The sequence below is a fragment of the Ochotona curzoniae genome, unplaced genomic scaffold, assembly GCF_017591425.1.
Source record: "Ochotona curzoniae isolate NIBS_2020 unplaced genomic scaffold, NIBS_Ocur_1.0 scaffold_3890, whole genome shotgun sequence".
Lineage (NCBI taxonomy): Eukaryota > Metazoa > Chordata > Mammalia > Lagomorpha > Ochotonidae > Ochotona > Ochotona curzoniae.
The window spans coordinates 617,673-637,662 of NW_024467115.1; the positions used below are offsets into that span (position 1 = coordinate 617,673).

Genomic DNA, 19,990 nt, shown 5'->3' on the forward strand with positions numbered 1-19,990 from the left:
CTAGGATTCAACTCAGAGAGTTGTTTTGGTCATACTTCATGCTGTGTGCCTGTTGTGGGTTAGCCAGAGTCAGGAATGCTGTATAGACATGCCATGCCATCCGTGTGCGATGGCGTACATCATGCAGGCATCCTTTTCCAGATATCCATCCCATTCCCTTTCCTGAATGCTTACTACAATTAAGTTACTTCATTATTAATTCATTTGAATTAATAAATTGTATTTAAGGCAATGTATTCACACAGGCCACTGATCTGGCTTTCGTGTATTCATATTCTAGTGAGACTTTAAGAGTAGCTAGAAAATCAAATTATAGATATAATGCTATCTAAGAGAGAATTTTTAGAAATCAAGTTTAATTAAAGAATTTTCATAGCAAAAGAGCCACAACTGAAATAAGCGCCAACTTTAAATGGATGGATAAAGAAGTGATTTTTTTTTTTCAAAAGGAAATAGTACTTTCTAATGCTGGCAATTTTATTACAAGAACATGATAGCCAGATCTAGTGGCTATTCTTTAGAGATGAGTCCTGTGGCCTTCATTTAATGTTATAGAACAGTATGAGCTACAAACAGTTGAATTCCACAGAAAGGAAACATTGTTGACTTCTCTCAATATTGGGTATTATGGGGAATGAGAACGCTTGTTGACCCTTAATTCTGGCAGATCTGTTTTTAACCTCTGAATCCGTCCTCTGACCAAGTCCACAGACTTCATGCCAGGGTAGGGTTCCAGTTATCCCATCCCCAAGCAGAATTCCAAGAGACAGTGATCCCAGGAACAGTGGGAATCGCTGATGAGCAGACCACACGAGTGATTTATTTTCATTCTGGGGCTTAGAGAGGGAGACAGGTTTGTACAGTTTATGAAAGGTATTTTGGAAGCTTTTTGGAATCACAAGTGAAACTTTCAGATTGGAAACCAGATGCCTTCAGTCTGACTTTCTCATTGTGCAGGTGAATTGGGAAGCCAGGTCAGAAGCAGTGAAATGACCTGCAAGTACCTAGTGGAGTCAGAGAGCCAGTGTGCAAGGACAGATCAAGGAATTTAAACAAATAGGATCTTGTTTTTTGTGTTTTACAACTGACTCCTGCACATGTACCCCAAGAGTTCAAAAAACTTTTTAACGAAAGGGAATTCAGGAAAACTTTAAAATACAAGCTGCATCTTTGTTAATGAGCACTATTTGTTTTTTCTCTTCTAATTCTTTTTCTCGCCAGAATCAGGAAGGGCAGTATCTGTATTTATGCTTTGGCATTCTCCTACTTTTTTTTCTTGTCAGGAAAGGTTCCTCCTTTTCTGATTAGAATAACAGCTGTTGTGCAGCTCATTTTGCCAAACGTCAACTGGTTAGGAGATTCGGGAACTCTTTAATTGAAGAACACAAATGTTCTCACTTTTGTTGCAACCACATTAATTATGGAATGTGAGTTACCTCTTGGACCCTGCTAATGTTATAACAACACCTGGAAGAAATTTCCCATTGCAGGTGAAATACATATCATTGACACGAACACCAGGAGAAATTCCGCAAGTCCAGCTCTCGAACCACACAATTTCATGAGCTGCGTTTTCCTTCCTTAGCATTCCCTGCTAGGGAGAAGTGGAACCCAGCTCAAATTGACTAATAGTCTCCTTGGCCCCTCAGTCGTTTGCTCTTCTGCCTTTCCACCTTCCCACACAGGTCTGTGCTGGGGAACAACAGACTGGGCTACCTCCACAGGAATGTTCCAGCTGTTGCTGCAACCCCACTTCCTAGTGGAGCCAATTCAGTCTCAACCGCATGTGCATCAGCCAGTCGGTTGTGCCTGCTTGATCTGTCACAGAACCAGCAAGCCGCAGAAGCGTGGGATGAAGTCCTGGAGGGTGGGCAGATACCCATGTGGAAACGAGATGGACGCTGTGCACTCTTAGACACTCATCCTTCTAAGACCTGTGTTAACTTTTCTTGTTGCATTTAGTTATTGTCATCATTTTAGTTCTGATGCCTTATTAAGTGTCTTCATTGATAACCCCATAGCATCACCCTGTATAGTGATGCTTAATATATGTGTCTGACAGAGAACGTGTTAGAAACCAGATTTATTCTCTATTTCTGCCTACCAAAGCACTGTAACATGCAGTGGCTTGAATAATAGCTGTACATTTACTGATGGGTTTGTGGGTGAGCCGTTTGGGTGGAAGTTCTCCGGCTGTTGTAGTCTAGAATCATTCCCACGGCTGCCACCACAGAGCCAGTCACGTGGGCCTGGTGAGTCTCAGGTGGTTTCTCTCACATCTGTTGACAGTTGGCTGGACCACATCGGAACAGTAAAGCAAGCCACATGACCTAGTCATTGAGGGAAAGGAGTACACCCGTGGCCGTCATTCACTGAGGAGCCACTAGTGTAAACCACCTCACAAATGCGATGGAGAATGCCCACTCTATATTTTCACTTATTTTTTGAAAATTTCATCAGACTGTGATAGTATGTGATGATTTGGTTCATGGGTACATCATGAGATATGTAAACAGAGTAAATATCTCTTCAAACAGTTAACATTTCTTTATAAAGGAATGTCCAAAATCCTATTTTCCTGCTGTGTTTTAAGAGTGTTCTTCAGCAAGCTCTGACGGACAGTGTTGCTGTGTTCCAGACCTCCTTACTGTGCAAAGCCGCCATCCATGCAGGAATCATTGCGGATGAACTGGGGGGCCAGATTAGCGTGCTTCAGCGCAAAGGCTTAAGTCGATATGAGGGACTCTTGGCCAACGGTGTGCTCTCAAGAGGGTAAGTACTTTGCTCTGATTTCCCAGTGAAAAATAACCATGATGGTTTACCTAGTCAGCACATCATTTTGAAAAGTAAGCAGTGATATGATATCAAGGGTTTGTCACCTGGGGAAAATATTCCTGCGTGTTTGCCGTCTCTATAGGGAAGATGATGTAGCAATTAAAAACTCCTTCTTGAAGAGGTTTGTGTTCTGTTGCAGCAAGTTAAGCCACTGTTTGGGATGTCCATATTTCCAGCTTAAAGTCTGGACCCTACCCAACTCACTGCTGATGCTTCTTGGGAAGCAATAGGTAGTGATAACTCCAGTGCTTGAGCCCTGCCAAAGTTGGCTCTGTACTCTATACAGTAATTTTAACTAATTGCTGGCTTTTTGTCTTGCTAGGAGTAGACAGAAAGTTCAGAATTACAGCAAGATCTTTTTCCTCTTCACTCTGTAACTCTGCACTGACGTTTTGCTTTGAGCAAAGAATAAACTGCGTGTCATGCAGCTTTTTCCTCTCCTCCAGATTCCCAACTCTTTAGGGAGTGGTTGTTTTTAATCCGTGGTGTACTTTGGGGGAAGCCACTGCCCGTGCGGTCATTGAACTTATGTTCCCACACATGTGCAGGAAAAAACACAGAAGGAAGCATTGCCGCCGAGGAAAAGGGGTCCCAAAAGGAAATATCCTAGGGTCTTCTGGGACTCAGCCCGGGTCAGGTCACTTCCTTGATATGAAGAGCCCAGAATGGAGTCAGGAAGAGGGACTGACCTCATGCAGAGGATGATGGCTCTGGCCATGAGAGGGGCGGCATTTCCTTCTTTGACATCAGGTTTTTCTGGAATGCTTCAGTCCACCCGAGAAGGATCCTAATTCCTGTAATTTGGTTGAGTTTGCACACCCCAATGTATGTGGGGCTCAGAACACTAACATCCCCAGGGTGTTTTGATTTGTCCAAGAGGAAGCTTTGTAACCCATGAAATTCACTAAGTCGTTATGCTTAGTTTAGTGGAGTGAAATGGGAAAATGTGTTGCAGCTGATAAAGGAGGAAAGCCAGGCCGGGAGCTGAGGGCCTGCCTTCCCTGGATGCTCTCCTCGGGCTAACGCCACAGTTAATCATACTTTGGTACTGCATCTCAACGACTACGTGCTGAAATTTTTGTTTCATTTGTGGTTGTAACAGAAATTATTTGGACCACATTGCAAGTACAATATCCTGGGCAGAAACTTGGGAGAGAATGGAAAAATCAGACAAAAGGGAATTTCTGAATAACTCTTAATAAAAATGTAAATATTATTCACAAGAACATACACTTTTCTTTAAGTGGCAGGAGATGTGGGCACTCATCTCAACTTTGTGAATGTTGTGGAGTCCCATGACCTTTGTAGATCTGGATTTTCTCCTCTTGGAATGATTTGCATCTGCATTACATGTAACACTGGGATTCTAAGGGAACCTTACTGCGCAAGAACAAGGCTTAGGAATTGTATGCCTGAGAGTAGATAATGAATGTAGAAGAGAGAAGTTCATTGAAGAGATTTACTGCCTGTTACTCCTGAAAAGAGCTTTGATAGACATTTGTTTCCACTCTTATGCGTTTTGGTGTTCTCACTGGCCTTATGTTTAGAACTCTGTCAATAATTGTATATCTAATTCAGAGTGAAACATTTAAAAGTATAATCACCTACAAACAACTCAACACAATAGTGACATCTTCTTTATACTTTGCACAAAAGTAAAATGTTGAGAATTCCAAATTTTTCATTCAAAGCATGTTTCACACCATAATATCCATGAATTAATTGCTCAAGATGTACAGTTGTTCCTGAAGTTACAGAGACACACTCCTTCCCAAGAGATATGGCATGACAGAAACAGCACAGGATTTGAATTCAGAGAAGAGAGAGCTCTGGTCACTTGTCACCTGCATGGATTTAGAAAGGTTATTTACCCTTCAAGGACCCAAGGCTCCTGAGCTGTAAATTCCAGATGATGCAGATAAACACAGTGACCTTGCAGGAGTATCTCAAGGCTCACGTGAGGTAGCACCTTCAGGAAGGTCCTGAGAGCCCTTTCAGAGCAAGTGTCCATCATTAAGATCTAATCAGGAGTGGGCACTGTGGCACAATAGGTAAAGCTACCATTTGGAAGGCCTGCATCCCAAATAACAGAGCCCGGGTTCGGGTCTTGACTTGGTTTAGAGTTGCAGCTTTCTGTTGATGTGTGACCAGTGCAGGAGCAAGTGATGCTCATATACCCGGGGCCCGGCTCTCAGTGTGAACAATCTGGACCTGGTCCTTGGCTCCAGCGGAAGGTTGTGAGTCAGCATTGGAGGAAGGGACCAGTTGATGGAAGCTCTCTCTCTCTCCTTCTCTCTCCCTTTTTGAAATGCCTAAAAATAAATACTTAATCAGAAAGACCTAGTAAAGCAACTCACTGCTCGTGTTTGTCTTTACTCTTTCAGGGGTTCCCTGTCAGACAAGCGATTTCTGTTTACTTCCAATGGTAAGAATCATGTTTTCTATGCAAATGTACTAAAATTCTTCAGTGGTAATTTTATTCCTCCATGCTTCTCACATAATACAGTTAAAGCAATTTTCTTTCTCATAAGGGTTTACCATATTTTCTGCAACTTAAAAAATATGCAAAATAATTCACATTAAGCAGCAAATATTTTCCCTGATAATCTAAGGTCTCTCTAAAACTAATACAAAAAAAAAAAAAGAAAAATGAAAGAATGTTTATTTTAAAATAAACTCCTTTATGTTAGATTTTTGGAGAAAAATCTCTTCTTAAAGATTTATTTATTTTTATTGGAAAGGCAGATTTACAGATAAAAGAAAAGACAGAAAGAAAGATCCTCCTTCAGCTGGTTTACTCCCCAAATGGCTGAAACGGCTGGAGCTGAGCCGATCTGAAACCAGGAGCCAAGAGCTTCTTTTAGGTCTTCCACACAGATGCAGGATCCCAAGCTTTGGACTATACTCTGCTGATTTCCCAGGCCATAAGCAGTGAGCAGGATCATAAGTGAAGCAGCTGGGCTATGTACCAAAGCCCATACAGGATGCTGGTGCTGGTGGGTGGGGGAGGTAGCCAATCAGTTGAGCCAATGCACTGGCCCTGAGAAAAATTTTTTTTTAAGATTATTTATTTTTATTGGAAAGTCAGATATACAGAGAGGAGAAGAAACAGAGAATATCTATTGTTCATTGATTCACTCCCCAAGTGGCCACAACAGCCAGAGCTGAACCTATCAGAAGCCAGGAGCCAGGAGCTTCTTCCGGGTCTCCCATGTGAATGCAGCGTATCAAGAATTTGGCCCATCCTCAACTGCTTTCCCAGGCCACAAGCGGGGAGCTGGATGGGAAATGGGGTCACCAGGATTATAGCCAGCGCCCACATGGGAGCCCAGCACATGCAAGGCGAGGATTTCAACTGCTATGCTACCACATCTGACCTCAAGAAAATGTTTTATAAGTATTATGATTTTACTGATATTTATTTTATTTTTTTAAAGATTTATTTATTCTTATTGCAAAGTCAGATATATATATATATAGGAGGAGAGACAGACAGAAATATCTTCCGTCCAATGATTCACTCCCCAAGTGACCACAATGGCCAGTGTGGCTCCGAGCCAAAGCCAGGAGCCAGGAACCTCTTCCTGGTCTCCCACACAGGTGCAGGGTCCCAAGGCCTTGGGCTGTCCTCAATTGTTCTCCCAGGCCACAAGCAGGGAGCTGGATGGAAAGCAGGGCTGCCAGGATTAGACCCAGCGCCCATATGGGATCCCGGCATGTTCAAGGCGACGAGTTTAGCTGCTAGGCCTTGGCGCAAGGCCCTGATATTTATTTTAAGTAATATTGTTGAACATGAATATATAAAATAAAGGCCTTTTATCTCTTCCTTCATGTAATGTATTCCATGTAAATATCTTTTAATATAAAGTAAAATATTTCTGGGAAGAATTATATGATTAAGTCATCTGTGTTCAACAAGTGTGGCCTTGAATGGCTACTCTCGCATGGCCTGAACAGTTTTGGTCTAGTGGGTGAACATTAATTAACATTTGCTAATTTATAGAAGACCTAGTCCTACCTCCCTTTAAAAAGTAAAAGTCCAAGGCAGGTATGGCAGCCTAGCAGCAACCTGTAATGTGGGTAGTGGCTCAAATCGCAGCTGTTCCATTTCTAATCCAGCTCCTTACTAATGGCTCAGGATGGCCCAGGTCCTTTGTGCCCCTGCCACATGTCTCTCCCTTCTGGCTTCATATTGGCCTGCTCTGGCTGTTGCAGCTCTTGGGGAAGTGAACCAGCAGACAAAAGATCTTTCTCTCTCTCCGTAACTATTTTTTTTTTCAAATAAATAATTTTTTTAAAAAAAGAAGTAAAGGTTCTCCTTTTTATGCAGAGTAGAGTTTTTCTCTAATTCCAAATTTCTTAAATGGAGAACTGGGCCCGACACGGGAGCCTAGTAACTGGAATCCTGGCCTTGCACGTGTGGGCATTGCATATGGGTTCATGTTCTGGCTGCTCCACTTCCCTTCCAGCTCCCTGCTTGTGTCCTTGGAAAGTGGCAGAGTATGGCCCAAAGCCTTGGGACCCTGCCCCCATGTGAGAAGCCATAAAGGAGCTCCTTGCTCCTGGCTTCCGATTGGATCGGATCAGCTCCAGCCATGTTGGCCACTAGGGGGACTGAAGATCTGCCTCTCTTATTTCTCCTCCTCTCTGTAAATCTGACTTTCCGATAGTAAATAAATAAACCTAAACAAAAAAGGAACTTCAGCATTCTAAACCTTTGGACATGTTGTGCTTTGCTGAAATCAGGGTAAATTTCAAGGACCAAAAGGAAAATCTGCAGTGGGCACCAAGAGGTACCACAGGGGATGTGACCTCAGTGAGGCTTGTTGTCAAGAAAAGCAGCCCCAGCCTCAAGACAGTGTCCTATAGATGAGTCTGAAGAAAATACGCACCACTTGAAAGCCGGTGTTTAAGCACGTGATTCCTTAGCATGCATTGACTGTTGCTAGGCTAGAGTTTCTCGATTTCTAGGCTTGTTTTCACTTTCTGACTCTGTGAAGTGTTTCCCTGCTGTTCTTTCTTTCCCAGCTTGCAGCAAATCCTTGACCTTGGAAGCTGACAGACAGATCACAGCTTCTTCTTCTTGGCATTGGGCCAATGAGATTGGAGAACAAGTTCACTGGTCCCCTGACCAAGCCCGACTTCAGGACCAAGGCCCATCCTGGGCCTCAGGAGACAGCAGCAGCAACCACAAACGAGAGTGGCTGGAGATCGACTTAGGGGAGAAAAAGAAAATAACAGGTACTTACACAGCATGGGCGAGGTGGCCGAAAACCAGTATGACTTGCAGTTGAAATGATGATTTTGATCGACCTCAGTGTCTCTCATTTGTACCTCCAAGTACTTTATGTCTTTTTAAAAAAATTTTTAAATCTTCACACTACACAGTTGTAAATACGGATGCATACATTAGAAAATTGGTACATCAGGGCCCGGCAGCGTGGCCTAGAGGCTAAAGTCCTCTCCTTAAACGCTCCGGGATCCCATATGGGCGCCGGTTCTAATCCCGGCAGCTCCACTTCCCATCCAGCTCCCTGCCTGTGGCCCAGGAAAGCAGTCGAGGATGGCCTAAAGCTTTGGGATCCTGCACCCGTGTGGGAGATCTGGAAGAAGTTCCTGGATCCTGGCTTCGGATCAGCATAGCACCGGCCATTGCAGCTCACTTGGGGAGTGAATCATTGGATGGAAGATCTTTTTCTCTGTCTCTCCTCCTCTCTGTATATCTGACTTTCCAATAAAAATAAATAAATCATTAAAAAAAAAAAGAAAATTGGTACATCAGCGGTAAAATGCTTTCATGGTGTCTTGTTTGTGGGAAAAGCCTCATCTGAGAATAGGTTTCTAAATGCAGCCAGTAAAAGTTGGCCTGTGAAGCAATTTGAGATTTAAAAAAAGAGGGGGGGAAAGAAGCTGCAATTAGAATATGTTTATATGTAGCATGTTTTCACAATTAGCTTATAATGATGTCTTTTTCAAAGGAATTTGGACCACGGGATCCACACAGTCAAATTTTAACTTTTATGTGAAGAGTTTTGTGATAAACTTCAAAAACAACAACTCAAAGTGGAGGACTTATAAAGGAATTGTGAATAATGAGGAAAAGGTAAGGAGGAAGAAAGAAACCAACGCTGTTGGGCTGTCTTTAGATATCTCACCAAGACAGGACAGGGATGGTGTTCCTTGGGCACAGAAGAGGAATGGGTATGTGAGGCACCACGGGAGACCTTGGTGCTTTTCTTCTCTTCCCCTACAGACTGAGGTCCTTGGGACCGACCAGGGAAGTAGACGTAATTTGAAGTGGTTGCTTCAGTCTGAGTGTGGCGGATGCTTGCAATAGGAAATTGGCTGTGGGTATAGCTGCTATAAGGGGCAGTGGGAATCATGCAAAAAATGGCAAACGTGAGAGCTGAGGACCTGAACTTGAAGGTTGCTGCAGTGGCCTTGTGCTGCTAGAGAGACTGCCAGATCAATTAATTCAACAGGGCAATTGTAGCTTCTGGATCTAAAATGGAATTTAAAGTAGAAAATAAATTGATAACATTAACCTAGTTAAAAAATGGCCTCTGTTTGCAAAATTTTGTACCTACAATATCAAAACTATCTTTAAAATATAATAGAATTCTTGCGTTGGTTTCATATAATCAATGTGAGTAGACTGGAAAAGACTGACTCTGTAGCAATCTTCAGCTGAAACTAACTTCTTTGTGCAGGTGTTTCAGGGTAACTCTAACTTCCGGGACCCTGTGAGGAACAATTTTATCCCTCCCATCGTGGCCAGATATGTGCGGGTTGTCCCTCAGACTTGGCACAAGAGGATAGCCTTGAAAGTGGAACTCATTGGCTGCCAGATTGCACAAGGTAGGATTCAGGTTGGCTTCAGGGAGCTGCTTACTTCTGGCTGTCTCCTTCTTCATCTCCTTATTAATGATCTGACTTTCCCAGCATCCCTTCTCTGCCAGGAAATGACTCACTGATGTTGCACTGAACAAGCCCAAACACTGGTGTTGCAACTGGGGGATGCAACAACCCCAAAACTCCTCCCTTCTAGAGAATTACCACAAGCAGAGAAGTGACTGTTTTGTGGTTTTGTTAGGGGTATAGCTGGCACTCCACCCAATATAGCAGTTACTTCACCATAATCTATTTTTCTATGTCATAAAAATACTGGAAGAAATGATTCAGAGATATTTCTACATGTGAAATAATGTATGTCTACAACTTTCCATCGAAAGGTTGAAAGTAAAAAGATTAGGAAGTGGGCCCAGGGTGGTAGCCCAGGACCACATATGGATGGAGGTTTGCATCTTGGCTGTTCCACTTCCCTTACAGCTCCCTGCTTGTGGCCTGGGAAAGCAGTTGAGGATGGCCCAAAGCCTTCGGACCCTGCACCCACATGGGAGACCCGAAAGAAGCTCCTAGCTCCTGGCTTCGGATTGGCTCAGTTTCAGCCGTGCCAGCTACTGGGGAGTGCACCAGCAGATGAAAGATCTGTCTCTGTGTCTCTCCTTCACTCTATAAATCTGACTTTCCAATAAAAATAAATAAATCTTTTAAAAATTAGGAAGAAACTTACATGCCCTTTAAATGCTTGGTAAATATCTGAAGGAAAAATAAAATAATAGAACATCCATGTAATAGAATATAAGGCAGCCATAGAAAAGCAGTGTGTCGTAACACAAAAAAAAGAAAACTTAAAAAAACAAATAAGAATTGAGCAGTCTGTGTAACAGGCTACCGTGTGTGTGAAAGGAGGGACTGGAGAGTGAATGTTTTTACGAGTATCTCTAGAAGAAAGGAACCACAACATGCAGAGATAGGAGGGAGAGCTTGCATTCCATACTGTCTTTGAACTTTGAGCATGTGAGTGCGTAACCTATTCAAATGAAAAAGCATTGGAAATGCATTAATTTTTTCTAGATTATAAAATAATTTACGTATTAACATTAAACTTTAACTCTATAAGAAAAACATAAATAAGAAAAGTTAAAACACAAATCAAGTCACGTTATGTATAATGCCATATTCCCCTGCAGCCAGTCTCACTGTATTTCAAAAAATGGTAGCATATTATACAGGAGAGTATTTCTAAAAAGTTCATGAAAAATGAGTGCATATTTTGAAAAAAACTATAGATGAATTTGAAATTCTTTGCATGAAAATAAACATTTCTTAATTCCATAGTTCCGTGAGCTTTTTTTAAAGATTTATTTAATTTTATTGGGCAGTCAGATTTACAGAGTGAAGGAGAGACAAAGAGAAAGATCTTCTATCTGCTGATTCACTCCCCAAATGGCCACAATGGCTGGAGCTGAGCCGATTCAAAGCTGGGAACCAGAAACCTCTTCTAGTTCGCCGGTGCAGGGTCCCACGGCTTTGGACTGTCCTTGACTGCTTTGCCAGGCCACAGGCAGGTTGCTGGATGGCAAGTGGAGCAGCTGGGAGATGAAATGGCATCCACTTGGGATCCCAGCATGTGCAGGGCGAGGATGCAGTCCCTGGGCCACCATGCCAGGCTCTTCTGTGAACTTTTGAGGCACCTTCTTGTTGTCTTGTGGATATATTACCCCTTTTACATTGTATTGGGTGTACTTTCAATGTTATTGTACATTTGAAAAATACGGTTGTTCATATTTTGTAGTTTTTTCACATGAATACATGATTTTTTAGTTAAGCATTCCTCTACTTTTGGATGTGTAAGTTAAATTTTCCTCCAGTTTTCACTCATAAATCATGCCTGTTTTTCACATGAGATTTGTTCCCATCTCTGTTCCTTTTCCTTCTCTTCACAAACTCAACTTCCCATTCCTGAACATCCCTTTATTGTCTTCCCTGAGATGGCAGAAGAGAGGGTGAGGAGCAAACTTTCCCCTTCAGTTCGCAGTTTCTGCAAGTCTGAAGCCTCCTGCAGCTACAGTTCAGGTGATCTCTTGTTAAAGCAGGCGGAGTTGCAGGGAAACCCTGAAAGCTCTTTATTTCTCGAGATGGTCAGGCTGCGTTTCCTCCCAGAGCACGGCTCCCACGTGGCACTATGACACCCCGGGCCTAAGCAGTGCAGGTCCTCAGCATCTGCCCTTGGGGAAAGCTGGCTGTTTGTTCCAACTAGCAACTCCTCTACAAACCCAAATCATTTACACAAGTTGCTCCTGACTGGGTAGGCCTGATTTCAGCCATTCCTCCTGATTCCGAGTTTTGAACTCTGCTGTGGGTCCAGGACCAGCTCAAAAATAAGTTGGAATCCCCGACGTTGTTTGGAGACTGTCTTTCGCTCACTTGTCGCTGTCGGCAGATGCCTAGCATGTAGTCACTTCCCCTACATACTAGACGCTTGCAGACTACCGAAGCCAACGTTGAGTTCTCAGATTCTGCCGATTGGTGACTGTCGTCTCCGTGGTAACGTGGTGGCTTCCGTCTCCTCCAGGTGGGACCGTCGCCTCTGTCGCTGTCCCATTGGTGCTGCTAGTGGTCCTGCTGTTTACAGGATTGGGAGTCTTTGCAGCCTTCAGAAAGTAGGTGACAAATATATTTTATTCATTTCTTCTCTGATTATATAAATATCATAAAACCAAAATTTCTCTCTTCAGATATTCATGCAAAGAAAAGCAGCGTGGATGTCTTTCAAGTAAAAACTTCTATTTTGAAAATAAGCTTTGTAGAAGTAGAAATGATCATGAATTACTTTATAAGCATTTTGTCCTTTTCAAACAGATAATAAAGCACCGTCATAGAAGCATCCAAAAGCTGGTTGGCTTCTAAATATTCATTCTGGACCTTTTCTCTTGATAGGAGGAAGAAGAAAGGAAATCTGTATGGAGCAACTGAAGCTCAGAAACCAGGTTGGTTGGAAACTCCAACTCCAGTTTTATTCCATGCTTGAGTTCTGCTGCCGGAAGCATACGCATGCCTGCGGCACAGTCACATGCTTCAAGGAAACCCAAGACTTTACAGTAGCAAGACTACAAGAGAGTATTGATTGTATCCTGTCTCCTTATTTTCATTCAGGATTTTCCTGGCCAGCCTACTTTTGTTTAGAAAAATCCTGACTGTTTATTAAGATTCCTTAGTTTTATCTTGTTTTGTTTCTTTTGAATACTGCAATGTAAGCCACTCTACTGTCCGTCGTAAGTCGCAAGCCGCCCGCCCCCAGTGACCTGAATGTAGTCTAATACTCTCAGGCCTCCCCTGTATTTTCCACCGTAGGGAAGTGAAGAAAAGACTAAGCAGGACTCGCTCACATGCCAATTTCATAGAATCCACAGGATATGGGTTTCCAAACACTAAGTTAGCAGAGCCCTAGCCACAGTTCAGTGGGCCAGAACCCCTGCAAAAACTCAGGGATGCTTGGAAGTCTGCCTATGAAGTGTCTAAACGTCATGGATGTGGTCTCCTCCAGTTCCTGACTGCTGTGTCAATGCAAATCATGGAGAGCCATGCCCAGATAGCCTCACAAAGAAGTAATCGGCGACCTGGCAGATGCACAAGTATGTTCTGAATGAACACTGGGAAGCATGATCGGGTCGTGCTGATTGTTGCAGTTCACGTGCTCTGCCAACACACCCGAGCGCTTTGAGTACACGTTCATCGCCGTCAGCCACCAAGCACAACCTGACTCATCCAGGGACACATTATAGACTGCATATATTACCTTTATGATGTATCAGTTCATTTTGTGTTGCCTCTATTCCAGGCTGTTGGAAGCAGATTAAGTATCCCTTTGCCAGACATCAGTCAACTGAATTTACCATCAGCTATGACAATGAGAAGGAGTTGACACAAAAGTTAGATCTCATCACAAGTGACATGGCAGGTGAGGTCACACTTCTGAAATGTCAGAAATGTCTTCCATTTTTCTGTACTCTCTGCTTTAGATATTTCTTAAAAGGTCCATTCAACAACCGCTTGACACCTGCAGGGCACATACGACATCCAGGTGTTGACACTCAAGTACAACTAACATATTAAAGCCCTAAAGCTACTGTTAGCAAAGTTTTGATGGAGGCATAGTGGAAAGGACTAGAAAGATGATTAAATACAGTCACTGCCTTGGGAAAGAAGGGAGGAAGTGAGAGAAGTCTTCCAGTATTAGAATGATGTGTCCATAACAAGCCATCACTGACTGGTGAGATTCCCAAACTAGCTATGGGGGACAATTTGTCTTTTTGCTTTTTTTTTTTAATTCCTAAATCTTCATGGAAGAATACCTGTGCAAAATAAAATATCAATAATTGACAGTGAAATTTTTTTAAATGACATATAAAACACAAAGCTCTACTTATATAAAAGTATTGTCTGAACTTGCTATAAGTTTCTAAACACTTGGCCTGTGTTTCCGTACGTTACTCTTTGGGGAGCAGTCCCAAACAGTTCTCAGATGTGTGGACATCCCTGGTCCTCACTGTGCATAGCTCTGCTCTGACTGCCCATGTCACACTCCGAATGCCAAGATACTTCATCTTGGACGTCTGACACTGGGACCACATTACACCTGCAGGCTGTAGTTTCCACATTCCCAAGGTCTGTAAAATTAGAACAGGAGCTACAAAGCTAGACCATGTGTGTACCCATCAGAATCTGAGAGGTGCTTGAGCCACCTGACGGACAAGGAGAGCATCTCCCCAGGCAAAATCTATCTTCCTGTTCCATGGAAGTAAAGTGAGGGAGGAGCCTCTTTTCTTCTCTCTGTCCTCATTTCACATTTAACTCCCAGCCTTTCTACCCTCCTTTCTAACTAATATCCCTCGGACTCCTTAAACATGCAAGGGAGTGCACCCTCTCCCCTAACCACTGTCGCCTGTTTTCAGAGCTTCTAGAAGAATCTTTTTTTGCATGACTGTCCACACTACTTCTCACACCCAGACTGTCCTCCTAGTGCCAGTCCATATTCCTAAGCAGCCTGCTGGAGTGTCACCAGTATTTCTCTGTATGTCCAAAGTCACTCACTGTTCCTAGCCTTTGCAGTCCAGGCTCTGTGTGTGCTTCTCCTAGGCAACTTCTGGTCCAGCAGGTGAAACTTCTGGGAAGGATCCCAGCCACTTCCTTCCTCATACCCTACCTGTCATTAACAGCGCATTTTTGTTCCCAAAAGGTGTCCTCTCCCCTTCCCTAGTTTATCATCTCTCCTTTTTTTTAACCTCTTACTTTTTTATCTTTCCTTCTTCAGTTTGCCACCAGCATTTCTGCCCACACTGCCTGTCTGTAGATTTCCAAAGAAATAAACCAAACTTCCTAGCAAGGGACTCACCGCCTCCATGACCTGAGAGATGGCTGGTTAACAGCACATACTTGAGGCATGTGTCCATTGCTGGCTCCATGGGCTGCCAACTCTGTGACCTAGGACGAAGTACTTCATCTTCTGCCTTGGTTTCCCAGTTGTAAAAGGAAGTAATAAAGCCGGCCTCATAAGATGTTAAGAGTGACTTAGTATAGGGCACTTCAAACAGCTCACAGAAAATGGAATTAAAGGATAAGTATATTTTGGTGCAAAAGTTTTGAAACTCATGCATATGAAAACTCTGAAATGTCCATAGGAAAATGCATACTATGAAAACACTGTGCACAAATTTGAAAAACCCTATAACAAAGTCAACTTATCTTTTGATTCCACTTTCCACAAACTTTTTAGACCCCTCATGTCTTACTGTATTAGATTAGTTCCTGGTGGAAAGAAAGGGATGGAAAAATGTGAGTGCATTCATTATCCACCCCATGGTCATGGATCCCTGACACAAGTTGATATTTCTATCTCACTAAACAAACTACCCAGCATCCTGGAGTTCTTAGCCACAACAAGCTCTGTTTTCATGGCTGTACTTGCCTTGGTTTCCTCTGTGTTACATCCACCTCCAAAATTTAGCATCTCAAGACCAAGTTTAAAAACCACTGAAGTATGTCCCCTACTCCGGGGTTAAGCACAATCTCTGCCTTCTGGTTATCTAAATCCTGCGTGTGGCAGCTGTGGCTGACGTCTTATGTCTCCAGCAGCGTTTAGGACATGCTAGGCCTTCGTGGAGGGTGTTGGTTCACTGCCCCTTCAGCCTGTACCCTCTGCAAACAGCAGAGGTGCCTTTCCTAGCTCCGTCATGTGCAAATGATGCATCTTCTCTTCCGTGATTTCAGATTACCAGCAGCCACTCATGATTGGCACCGGAACGGTCACTAGGAAAGGCTCTACCTTCCGGCCCATGGACACAGAGGCCGACGAGACAGGGGAAAGCCCCGAAACTGGGAGCCACTACGATTGCCCTCCTCGTCCTGGCGGCCACGAGTATGCACTGCCCTTGACGCACACGGAGCCCGAGTACGCCACGCCCATCGTGGAAAGGCACCTGCTACGGGCCCACACCTTCTCTGCACAGAGCGGATACCATGTCCCGGGAGCCGGGCAGGCTCACAAACATTCCCTCTCTTCTGGTGAATTTTCCCCCAGCGCTGTGACCCGAGACTATCACAAGCCCCAGAGCCCCACGCCGGCGGACCAGGGCTATGACAAGCCCAAAGCCAATAGTGTCCTGGCCTCACACAGCAGAGACCCAGATGCTCAGGAGCCGCGGATGAATCTGGGAGTGAATGATGGCTATGCAGCTCCCAGAGACTGCCTCCAAGCCCTCCAGGACACTGCTCCACCTGCTCTTAAGTGAACACAATGTGAACCTGCTGTTGGCCCTGAATGGCCGTCTGTGTGAGCTCCTGGAAGAAGAGGCACTGCTGTCCATGGTGTGTGTGTGTGTGTGTGTGTGTGTGTGTGTGTGTATGTATGTATGTACAAGATAGAGTGAATGAGCGTGCCAGCCAATTCATAGGATCCTGGAGAGGGCCTCTCCAACTGTTTACAAAATTGTGCAGCTGATACTGTCCTGACACAGAGGGCGAGAATCTGTTGAGTTGTGTTGGGCTGGAAGAATGAAAATTTCAAGCTGGCATTGTCAATCTCTAACTGTGATACTGAGCTGCTTTGGTGTAAGACGTGCAATCTATAGAGTTGTACTGAACCAGAAATGAGAAAGGTAACTTAAATTTGCTTTATTGAATCATAGTTCCCCCCCCCAAAGGTGAAGTGAGAAAATGCAGCTGCTGCAGCCTGCCACTGTGCACATGGCATGCTTTGGTAGCCAGTGCCCTGTTAGCAGGGCGAAAGTTTGTTTCAACTTAATCCTGTTATTATTGTGGCTCATTTCCTTTCCTTTGCATACTAGAACTGAAAGCATTTTTAACATTCTTCTCCAAGAAATTTACTTGAAGCACGAGAAGCACGCCAGGGTGGTGGTTTGTTTAGCAGTTATCATTCTACATTAAAACAAATTCCACCTCCGTAGCTGCCAGTGTGTTGAGACCCCATTTCCTAAGTGGCAGGCGGGGTGGCCACGTGGTCACAGGCTATGGGACATGCACTGCTCTGGGCCTGGGGCCAGGCTCCCCTGAGGAACGTGCTTTCTCCTCTTTTGGCTTCTGCCTCACCTCTGGCCTCTGAAACAGGAAGCGCCTTGCGTATGCAAATTTACATCTTCAAACTGCCTGCCAGTCTATGCTGGGACTTCCACAGATAACCCAAACTGTTCTCTCAACAAATTGAAATAAATGAAGGTGGCACTGCCAAATGCTTTTGTATCTCAGATAAAAAAACATTGCCAAGGTCAGACTCGCCATGACTTTCTTCCAAAACAGAACATGTTAGTGATTTTCAAGGTCTTCTGGAAAACAAAATGTTTAGTGGAAATGGGTTCTTAGAAAAGCAACTAAGGCTCAATCTAAATTGAGATTTTTTTTTTCTTCTGCTGAGAGAATTGGGAATTAGACCGGTTTTGTAAAACAAAATGTTCCCCCAAGCATGTGTCTAAATCCAGAATCGCCCAGGACTCAGCTGTACCTGGTGAACGTGGCTTCTGAGTCTGCTATGTGAAATAACTGGGGGAGAGTGTGGGGGAGGTTAACCTCTTTTGCCAAAGAGGAAAGTATGTATTTGTTTTCTAGAAAATATGGACCAAAAAATCCTTTCCCTAAAAACAATCTTTTATTACACTCTTGTTATGGTGGTCACTTTCTGTGAGATGTATCTGTAGTGTACTGTTAAATAAGGAAGGTGCTGGAAGACAGAATACATCTGTCATTGCGGAGGATAAACCGTTTACTTTGTGCAGTTTACATGATTTTACATGCATACTAATGGTAATAAATATGCCCGATCAAAGTGCCCTGGCTTTGTGTGGTGCCCTACTTGCTGAGCTGTTAAAAGCAGTCAAAGTTCAGTCTTAGTAAAAGGCTGGTGGGACAAGGGCCAGGCAGCAAGAGGGCTCCAGTACCCAGGTCCTTCATGTAAGCAAGAAGTCAGGATTGAGTCACAGAAGTGGGGAGCAACCAGCAGCAAGTGTCTTACTGAAAAAACAAAGCTACACATTCCACAGAGCGGAGCCTACTTGAAAAGCAGAGGTCCCATTTAACCTAGGAAAGGGGAGATTAATTTCAATAAATAATTGGGGATGTGGGATATTTATTTTTTCCAGAGAAGTGGGTGGAAATTTCTCAATCTAGCTACTGCCTCTCGGCTCCCTGTGTGGTGGCTGATGGATGTGTCACTTAGCATGGTAATGTGCTACAATGAGCCTAAGATGAAATCTATCAGTCTGGCTCATCTTGGGACTCCAAACTGCTATGAGCCTGGTCCAGGCAGGAATCTGTTTATCTTCAAAGCAACAGGAACCAAACACATACCCTGTGGGTCCTGAGATAACTGGAACTATTCCCAGTCCATTCAACTATCTGAAGACAGTGAAGAAAAGAGCCTGGGGTTGGAGTTGGGTCATGGTTCCAGACTCTGATGTGGTTAAAAAAAAAAAAAAAGGAGAGAAATCCTTGATTAGTTATGCTTGGTAGCAAGGTATCTATCTGTGTGTAGGCCATGTGTGTGAGGGGCTGTAGAATGAATTTTGTGGAATTTTGTGCAGATGAATGAGGGAAGAAATGTAGAAGCAAGGCTTGGAAGTAGATCAGCAGGCTTGCCCTCACTGGACACCATGTTAGGTGAATGTGGTTTTACAGCAAGGAGTGGTCCCCTCCCCTCTCCTGCCCCTAGCAGACTAGGAGAACAAAAAGAAAAAACAGAAACATTTATTGTACCCACCTTCCTCCATGCCTGAACCTCTTCACCCTAATCAGAGACTCACATTGCCATGCATCCCTAACAACTATGTAAACAAAAATAAAATTTAAAAATTGTTTGCTTAAAAACTGATCAGAGACATGGACCAGCACAGTGGCATAGCAGGTAAAACCACCGACTGAAGTGCTAGTCTCCCATGTGGGCACCAGTTTGAGTCCTGGTTGCTCAATTTTTGATAGTTTCCTGCTAATGTGCCTGAAAAGCAGTGGAGGACGGCCCAAGTGCTTGGGCCCTTGCACCCAAGTGGGAGACCCAGAAGATGCTCCTGATTCCTGGTTTAAGATTGGAGCATTGTGGCCACTTGGGAAGTATACCAGCATATGGAAGTTCACTCTGTTTCTTGCTGTAACTCTGCCTTTCACAATTAGAAAAAAAAGTGGTCAGGGGGCTGGCATTGTGGCACAGCGTGTTACACTGCTGTCAGTGAGACTGACATTAGCATCTCATTTGAACACCAATCTGAGTCCTGGCTGTTCTGCTTCTGATCCTTCATCTTGCTAGAACACCTCAAAAAGCAGCCCCAGATGGCACCAACGCTTGTGCCCTGCCACTCGTATGGGAGACACGGCTGGAGTTCCTGGCTTGTGGCTTAACTGACCCAGCCATCTTGCAGCCATCTGGGTAGTGAGCCAACAGCTGAGATTCTCTCTATCTCTCCCAATGATGTCTTTTTGAGACATAAATAAAATCTTTTTAAGAAATGATCAGAAGGTCCTGACGCTCTATCCTGTTTGATGATTCTAGTGAAACTTGTACATGACAGCTTTGTTCTCCGTGTGCGTTAATGGTTGATCCGAGCCCTCCCTAGCAGGACTCATTTCTCTTTCATAGCAGTTTGACATTCGCGTCTGTGAGGTACCTAAGGTAGAGCTGCCAAATACAATATAGGAACCTAGCCAGACTCCAATTTCAGAAGAGCAACAGATACATTTTGGTATATGTCATGCAGCTTTTGAGATATACTCAAAATTACTCATGCCTTGTATTTCTAGTTGCTAAATTTGA

At 43.7% G+C, this 19,990-nt stretch overlaps 1 protein-coding gene across 1 annotated transcript in view; it reads left to right on the forward strand.

Annotated features, from left to right (window-relative positions):
- Positions 1-18,014, forward strand: part of DCBLD1 (discoidin, CUB and LCCL domain containing 1) — an 84,645-nt gene extending 66,631 nt beyond the window's left edge. The window contains exons 6-14 of the mRNA XM_040965366.1: positions 2,639-2,772; positions 5,220-5,260; positions 7,864-8,076; positions 8,814-8,938; positions 9,546-9,693; positions 12,254-12,341; positions 12,619-12,668; positions 13,520-13,639; positions 15,949-18,014. Of these exons, the coding sequence (XP_040821300.1) occupies positions 2,639-2,772; positions 5,220-5,260; positions 7,864-8,076; positions 8,814-8,938; positions 9,546-9,693; positions 12,254-12,341; positions 12,619-12,668; positions 13,520-13,639; positions 15,949-16,469 (1,440 nt within the window). The 3' untranslated portion in view covers positions 16,470-18,014. The remainder of the gene's footprint in view (positions 1-2,638; positions 2,773-5,219; positions 5,261-7,863; positions 8,077-8,813; positions 8,939-9,545; positions 9,694-12,253; positions 12,342-12,618; positions 12,669-13,519; positions 13,640-15,948) is intronic.
- Positions 18,015-19,990: the final 1,976 nt, after the last annotated feature.